The following is an 8,461-nucleotide window of genomic DNA, read 5'->3' as shown; positions in this document are numbered from 1 at the left end:
ACACCTGCAGGTTTACTAATTGCTAACAGTACGTGCCTACCCACCTTTGGGTGCTGTAACACACTGTATCTGCTCCATTACACAAATCTCTGGCTTTAAGAGAGTGTGAAGGCAGCCACTCTACTTTGCTACGTGGTCACTTGAATGGGAACAGTGATTATGGGTGATTACAGTGAGTTATTGATGATTTTTAGGGCCTCTTCAGGCAGGTTGGCACTGTTCAGTAAAGGACAGTGGTGCAAAGAGCACTCTGCTCACATCACTGCCACGGTGCTGGTCGCGGAAAAGAGATGATAAAAGGCAATGTCGGATTATCTCCCTAATGCTGGATTATCACTCCTAACAAGGTGAATGGTTTGTCTTGGCAAATGGCTTCATAAGAATCGTGGATAGTTTTGAAAGGAGCTGTGCGGTCACACTTCAACCGTTGGCTGCTGCAGTTCATGTCAGCAGAGCGAAACATCACACCCCTAACGAATTCCTTTAATGTGCCATTAAGCACAGGCTGATTGCAGTGGGGGAAGGCTCTGTGACAGTGTCAGTCACTCACAGGCTGTCACAGCCATAAAGCAATATAGCCCCACAGCAACCCTGCTATCGGAAACAGGCAGCACGAGTGGAGACTGTGGAAGTCTACAATAAACTACACCGCTGACCACTTAGAGCAGTGATACCCCTGCTAGAGAACTTCTATGTTGGACAAGTGCTCCAGAATGCCGTTATAAATCACTGCAGTGAGTGAACCATTCCATAAGCAAGGAAGAGAACTGTTCCATGGTGTCTATGAATATCTAGAGGAGAAAAAAGATCAGCAGCACCCATGTCTGTGCAGCGCATCTCAGCACAAAGATTCCATGTAAAACAGGATTGGTAGAAGGTTTTATCTAAGTAGGATTACACACAAGCACAAAAATAAAACATTCTGTATTCTACATTATGTTACAAAGGCAGGCGGTCAATAAATAGATCAATAAATTATGGGAAGCACAGAAGAGTATGTGTGAAAACAAGTGAAACTAGTTGCTGGTTGGTGCATGATAAAGTCATTTGTGTTCATTCCCATGAAGCGCTCGAGTGATGCTTTCAAAGAGCCTTATCACTTCCGGGGAAGATAGCTTTGCCTTACAAGTGAGCACCAGATGCGGGACAGGGAGTGGGCTCTGGGACAGGCCGAAGAAATCAGTGTCACTTGCACTTCCCCAAGAATCTGACAAATTTGCAGCTTAGTATAAATAAAGTGACGGGTCTATTGTTTCTGAGCTCCGACACCTCCTTATCGCCGCCACGGGTTGCAGAAGAGCGGTGGAAACATGGCATGTGACTCCATCCTATGGAGTTTAAGGGGGGCAACATCTTTATGAATTAACAACGTCAGCACATACATAAAGGAAAGATCCTCTCTAGCTAGCTGGCACAAAGGGGTTTCCTTTTCTATCTAGCTCTATGCAGACTAAAGGCAATCCATGTGAATTGGGTTACGGGGCTCTATTGGATGTGATTTGCTGGGCTGGGAAGAGGGACTGGTTTCTTAGCTGGTATAAACTGGTACAGTTTCAAGGATTCAGGAAGTTTGCTGCAGTTATTTCTGCTCTGGAGACAGGACATGGATAATGCAGCAAAGCCAGTACTTTACACAGGGGGCTTCTGTAATAACCACACAGAAGGGAATTCAGCCATTGCCTCTCAGAGTGCTGCACAAACCTATGGGGCCCATTCCTTCACCAGGAAAGATGAGAAAGGGAATGGTTCCCTTCTGCTCCAGATGGCAGAGCATCCCTGCCAGTCTCACTGAGACAGGGAGAGATTAAAGATGCTTAAGAAAAAAGGAGCAAAGTTTAACACCTTTTTGTGCCTTTGGGATTTGGGAGCTTGAGAATTATTGGGACTTGAGATCTTGTCCTGGGTTCAATTCCCAAACCATGTCCATGAGGCCCTTATTGACATGGGTTAGTGGTGGCCTTGGCAGTGCTGGGGAACGGTTGGACTTGGTGATCTTAAAGGTCTTTTCCAACCCAGCTGATTCCATGATTCTGCCATTCTATTCTATGACCTTTAATAGCTCTGGAAATCCCTATTGATATCAATCAACATTTATTAAGTACAAAAATATGGTTTTATTTCAGTGAACTTGCATGTGCCCCTTTGGCACAAGGAACCTCCCAGACAACCCAGTGATCTGCTCTATGCCCTGCCAGGAAGTGAGACGCGGCCATAACATGGACAGTGAAGAACAGCAAGAAGCAATGGAACAAAATATACATTCCCTACGGTCACAACTTGCCCATTCCCCTACCAGGAAACACACAATTATCTGTACATGCCTCATTAAATAACCTTATTAAATAGGAAATCCAAAATGTACAAATTTACAGACTGAATCATTAAATACTCCCCACTGTGCACTCCCTTCTGCTTGCGCTCCCCTCTACTATCTGCAGCCACACTCTGATACCACCATGCCTTCGTATTTGAACTTGTAGGTGACCACCCCTGCATCTAAGTAGAGGATAGAGATGGGATCGAGTTTGGTGGGCACACAGCAGGCCTTGGAGGCTTTCTGGGGATTCTTCAGGTGAACCAAAGTCTGGACAATGGCGTGTTTCGTTGGCGTGACGTGCTCTGTTAAGGGGTAGGCGCAAACTCCATGGCACTCGTAAGCTTCGTATCCTGCCGGGGCGATGATCCAGGAATCCCAACCTATTTCCTTGAAATCGATGTAGAGTGGAGTCTTCTTGCAGTAGTTGCCTTTTGCGTTCCTCCGGATTCGGGCAGTGGAGTCGTAAATGATGTTGGAGCGCATCTGGAGCAGCGCTTCCTCCCCAGGCTGGCCATGGAAGTTGCCAACCTCCAGGCTCTCCAAGTCCAGGAGCTGCTCGTGGTCTATCATCTCGTTCAGCTCTTGCTTCTCCTCTTTCTTGTCATTGCTTTGGTCATCAGAGAACACAATCAACAGGGGCACGTGCTTCGCCTCGGAGTTGATGTCAATATCGAGCTTCCCCTCTCCGTTCTGCTCCTCCCCTTCCCTGCTCTCGATATGAACCTCCAGCCGGTGCGTGGTCAACCCTGCCCTTCGCCAGCGCCTGATGGCTTCGGTCACCTCGAAGCTCTCCCACTCGCTGCTCGTGCCATAGATCTGCCTGGATGCCAGTGCCATTATCTTCCTCTCTTCTCCTACCCCCAGGTGGTCGTTTTCCAGCACTTCGAAAATGGTGACTTTCCGGTCAAGCCCATCGTAGAGCATTTGGTCCCGTTCCACCAAGGTGTAGAGCCGCAGCTCTGCCATGGTGATCTCTTCATGGTGAGGGATGGACACATTGAAGAGAAGAGGGTACTTCCGGATTCCTGTGACACCGATGGGGTGGGAAGCCAAGTCTGGAAATGACAAAGATCAAATATTTATGAAGGGTCATAAATACATCCAGCAACACATGCAGTGAACAATCGATACCTTTGGCATGGCTTGGTGTCAGCTGATTCCAGGAGAGTAGGCTTTACCCTTTCCCAAAATCAGACCTGGGAAAAAGGCTGCCTTCCTTTTATCTGTGTAAGGACAGCAAGATCCCAACCATGCTATGGAGCATAAACTTGGATTTACAGATCCTCTTTCCATCCCTCTGCCTTCCAGGCACTTCCTTGTCACCTGAAAGCATTATGGATTAAGAATGCATTGCCTAATACTGAAATACAAATCGCTTCAAGGTTGCTGCACAGCAACTATTTTAAACGGGGAAAACCATTGCTGTAGAACAGGAAGGGAAGAGGGATCTGGCATGAACATGAGATGAGTGACCTATAAACTGTGCATGCAAGAACAGCAGGCTGGATCTGCATCTGCGTAGCATGTTTGTGCTAGCAAGTATTCCCTTCTGCTGAAACAGCCCTCAGAGAGCAAGAGGAACAAGCACTAAGGGAGGAAAAGTTGCTTTGGAAGATGTAAAGGTTGCTGGTTAGGAAGAGCAGGCAGCGAACATCCCATTTGAACCACCAGTCAGCACAAGTCCTGCCACAGCCTCAATGGGCTTCAAGTGAGCAGTCAAAGAGCTGTACTCAGCCGGGCACTTTTGACATGTAAGTGTGTAACATCTGTTTGTCCATCAGGACATCTGCCCTATCTGCACTGTTTGTTTACACACGAGCAGTATGCATTTCTTCACACCATACAGGAATCAGCTCATCATAGAACCCTGGAATGGTTTGTGTTGGAAGGGACCTTAAAGCTCCTCCAGTGCCACGGCAGGGACACCTTCCACTGGAGCAGCTTGCTCCAAGCCCCTGTGTCCAACCTGGCCTTGAACACTGCCAGGGATGGGGCAGCCACAGCTTCTCGGGGCACCCTGGGCCAGCGCCTCAGCACCCTCACAGGGAAGAGCTTCTGCCTAAGAGCTCATCTCAGTCTCCCCTCTGGCAGGTTAAAGCCATTCCCCTTGTCCTGTCCCTGCAGGCCCTTGTCCAAAGCCCCCCTCCAGGTTTGTAATTTCTAGAGATTGTGTGAGATTTCTAGTTACTGTGCTGTCTGCTTGTAACTCAGAAGACAGATCAGGATGCAGAGACTATGGGTAACATGTCTGCAAAGGCAAACTGTTCATCTTCATCTCTGACTTCTCCAATTTTGATATGTTTGTGGAAAAACGATGCTGATAAAGCTGCAGGTGTTGGCCGTGCTCCATCAGTGCACTGAAGCAGGTAACTTGAGCACATTGTCCTGCTTGAGGCACCTTTGCACTGCCATCTGTTCATAAATGAGGGGTGATTCTGCTTGTACTTCCCTACCTGTCAGTTGATAAAGGTGGGAGCTGGAGATGCTTTGCACAGCGTAAGGGTAGGAGCAGCCCATGAGCTGAGAGGCAATGCTGCTCAAGCTTAGCTGTAATCTCCATACTGGAGGTAATCTCTGGGGTTTTCTAGACCTTGCTATGCTACAGTAAGTCTGCAATGAGCACTTATAATAACAGGGTGGAGAAATGCCTCCTGGTCATACAGATAAGCACAAGAAGCTCACCAGAAGGCAGTGGAAAGCCACATTATATGTAAGAAGCCGGGTGAGTGCTAGCAGGGCATGAGAAGTGTCCAATTCTAAGTCAGGATGTGACTCTGATCTTTAGCTAGGAAATCCATAGGGTGAAGTATCTCCTACTGCTCCCAGTGCCCCCCCAGTAGGATCAGGAAGAGAGCTCTGGAGTCCATAGGAAATGAAAGATTTCCCTTAAGACTTTTATTCAAGTTTTAAGAACTGATTAGTCCCATTTAGAATGGAGACATTATGGGCCATGGGTTAAACAAAGAGCTGATTGCAGCCATGCAGTGTGTTATAGCTCTATAATAAAGGATTTAATGAATAATGGAAGCACCATTACCGCAGATTTTCAGCAGGCAGGTGAACAAAAAATGTCCCATGGTCTGTTTCTACTGCCCTTATCATTGCAAGTGATTAATTTCCCTATCTTTAGCATGAAATGGATGGTTCTTGGTTACGCAGACTCTGAAGACACGTAACAAACGTGCATAGTCCCTTTAACCGGGTGCTTTTATGAAGCTGTTTTAACATCAGCCATCTGTCTTACTTCACATCTTACTGGTCTGGATTGGAAAAGGGGAGAGGAATACTGACATGACAGAGAGTGAAGCCAAGTGATGGCTACAGCATGGCACAGAACTGTGAACCACTGAGAAAGGTCTGTCGCTTTCCAGAGCTGCAAACCTGATTTTGCCTTTGGGATGGTGCCTTGCATCACTAAACTGTGCTGTAGTTTACGTTTTAGCACCTTGTACTGGACCATTTTTATCCCATTTACTTTTTATGGCTAGTGCAAAATGGGAACAGAATGACGCACGTTCCTATGTGTGTCTTCATTTATCCTGATGAGCAGTGACAGGCAGGGCTGCTCGGGTGAGTAACTGCTCCCCAATGGGTGTAACTGCTTGGCCACCAACCCTTTAATAGATTTACCCACACTGGAGAAGACAATACATAAAGAAGGTTTAAACCACATTTAAACCAGAGCAGGCTGCTGGTAAAGCGTGCCCAGGCCTGGCAGAAGGACAGAGCAGAGCTTTAGGATTCTCTTCTTGCATCTCACTGCATCGCAACACTGAAGGGACTTGCACGTAGCCTCTCCTTATAGCTCATAGCTTCAAATGACAAATGCTATAGAAAGAGTAATAACAACTTTATACTTCATTAATTAGGCTAAGAAAGGATGAGAGAAGCCCCTCAGCAGTTTGAATAGCTACGTCTGCCCCTGAGTAGTTAAATCAAATCACAGCATTCGTGTTTGCCCAGTGGAGTGATTGGTATTTGGGGTTTAGTTGAAACACATTATTAACATAAAACCTGTATTGGTGCAAATAGGCATTGACAAACTGTGGAGCGTTAGCACTGAAACATTCTCTTGTCCTCGATGAGCTGAGAAGAGATGCTGAAGCAGAAACAAGTTCACAATCAGGCTTCCTTTTCTTGTAATAGGAAATATTCTACTCCTCCAAAGTAAAACCTAAGGGTTATCCAAAGCTCTGCTTCACGTATTTCTATGTATCTGTGCTCAGATGCCAAAGGAAGATGTTACAAATCCCATGAGGATCAATAGTGAGAGGATATTAACAGAAAACTGTATTTGGTTAAGCTCATAATAGGAAAATATTGCACCTTTGAACAGTGTGTAAAACCATTTCAGGAAACTACTGCACCTTTGAACAGTGTGTAAAACCATTTCTTGCCTTAGTTTCAAACATTATGTAAGGTATCTGTTTGATATCAGGTAATTGCAAATGATGGGCGTCACTATGAGGATAATGGAACTGATGCCCTTGCATTATACCTGGTGCTGCCCAAACATTAAACACCTTCCTCCAAAACCTTTCAGTCCCAAAAGCGAAGGACAAGAGATCTATGTCACTAGGAGTGGGATCTGGTAACCCTGGTGCCTGTTCCCAATGCATTCCTCACTGAAAGGCCTTTTTCCCCCTCGTACGGTTCACGTTCTGTGCCTGGTGAACACATTTCACACTGACTATAAAGATGCTCATCTCTGTTTCCTTCTCCTCGAGATTGCACGTTTCTTACCTTCATTTTTGAAGCTCCTAATAATATTGGCGGACGGCATAGATGTCCTATCAGTGGCAAACCTGTTGTACAGCTCGAGCATGTACTCTGGCGGATCCACCTTGGCCGATTCGTGCAGGGGAATGTCAGACAGGTTCAAGGTCTTCAGGAACTCGTTTTTCATGTTCTGAAGCAGCGTGTTGAAATCAACGCCATCCTGCTCGGAGAGGATCTCGTCGAAAAGCGGCACGTCTTCCTCCAAGGAAGAGTGCTCCAAGCTCAGGATGGGACTGCAAGCGGCAAGGTGAACCAAGAGACAGAGGACAGCCCACAGCTGGGGGACTAGAGAATCCATGGCTTCGCTGGAGCCTCCAACCGCACTCAACGAGCTCTAGCTCTCGTGTGGGCTAAGGGGCCGTTTTATCCCCTGTGCTTGTGTCACGGAGGGATGACAAGTTTGGAAGCTCTTGTCTTGAAGCTTGTGATCTGTCCTGCCTGTCTCCCCCTTCCCCCTCGCCAAAAGCAGGTCTCGGTAATTGGATATGGCTTGCTCTCTCTGTGGTCGCCCTGCCTCTCTTATCTCGGGCCCTGTAAGCTGTCCACCAGATTTGTTGCTATCTCGCAATCCCCTTTCCCTTAATGAGGGTTTTGTAAACATTCTGCGCTAGGACACGTCGAGATAGGACAAGTTTCTTCTCAGAGAGGAGCTGCCCTTTCTCCCTGCCTCTGGGAGCTGACTCTGCCGAGCACCAACAGCTCCCATCCGCGCACGTTTCGAGCTAACACGGGAGTTCTATAGAGTCTCCATCCCAATGCACCAGTTTCATGCAGTTGCTCCTTGAAGGTGACAACTCTGCCCTTTACAAACCCATTTCCTAACTATTCGATGATTCTATGGATTTCAGAGCTAAGTCTTTACATTACGCTTACAGAAGTAAGGAACAGCTCCATTCCTCTTTGCCTGCACAAAGGGAGAAGAGCTCTAGGTGCCACCACAATACTGGAGGTACAAGGCTCTGAATGCAGAGGAGCAAGATGAGCGAGGAGATGAGTGAAGAGAGTTTCTCACATCACAACTATAAAGCTTTGCAATGGCTTTGCTGGAAAGAGCCCTTTGAAGAGCCATCAAATGCCAGCCAGGAGCATGGCCTGTAAAGCTGGGACTTCATTTTCCTTTATAGAGGCACCACACACTGCACTGGCACCACGGTTTAGTGCCAAAGAATTTGTTATTTCTTTTGCAGGGTGTTTTTTTGCTATAAACCACTCTTCCCTGAGCTGAACATCAGCATCAGTTGGATGCGAGGGCTCAGTGCTGAGTGCCATACAAATGCTCATAAACAGAGAAAGAGCTGGAGCATTTGCAATGGGTTCAGAAGCTCTTTCCTTCCTTCTTTATCTGTGTGACTTGGCAGGTTGCAG

At 46.9% G+C, this 8,461-nt stretch overlaps 1 protein-coding gene across 1 annotated transcript; it reads right to left on the bottom strand.

Moving 5' to 3' along the window:
* Positions 1 to 2,428: 2,428 nt before the first annotated feature.
* BMP10 (bone morphogenetic protein 10) lies at positions 2,429 to 7,394 on the bottom strand (the record flags this gene model as incomplete). Its single annotated transcript, XM_080634721.1, has 2 exons — positions 2,429 to 3,372; positions 7,061 to 7,394. The coding sequence occupies 2 exons, from the start codon at positions 7,392 to 7,394 to the stop codon at positions 2,429 to 2,431; spliced, it is 1,278 nt and encodes a 425-aa protein (XP_080490847.1).
* Between the last annotated feature and the right edge of the window lie 1,067 nt (positions 7,395 to 8,461).

Source organism: Psittacula echo (assembly GCF_963264785.1).
Source record: "Psittacula echo genome assembly, chromosome: 25".
NCBI lineage: Eukaryota > Metazoa > Chordata > Aves > Psittaciformes > Psittacidae > Psittacula > Psittacula echo.
This window is presented reverse-complemented; position numbering and strand designations above follow the sequence as displayed.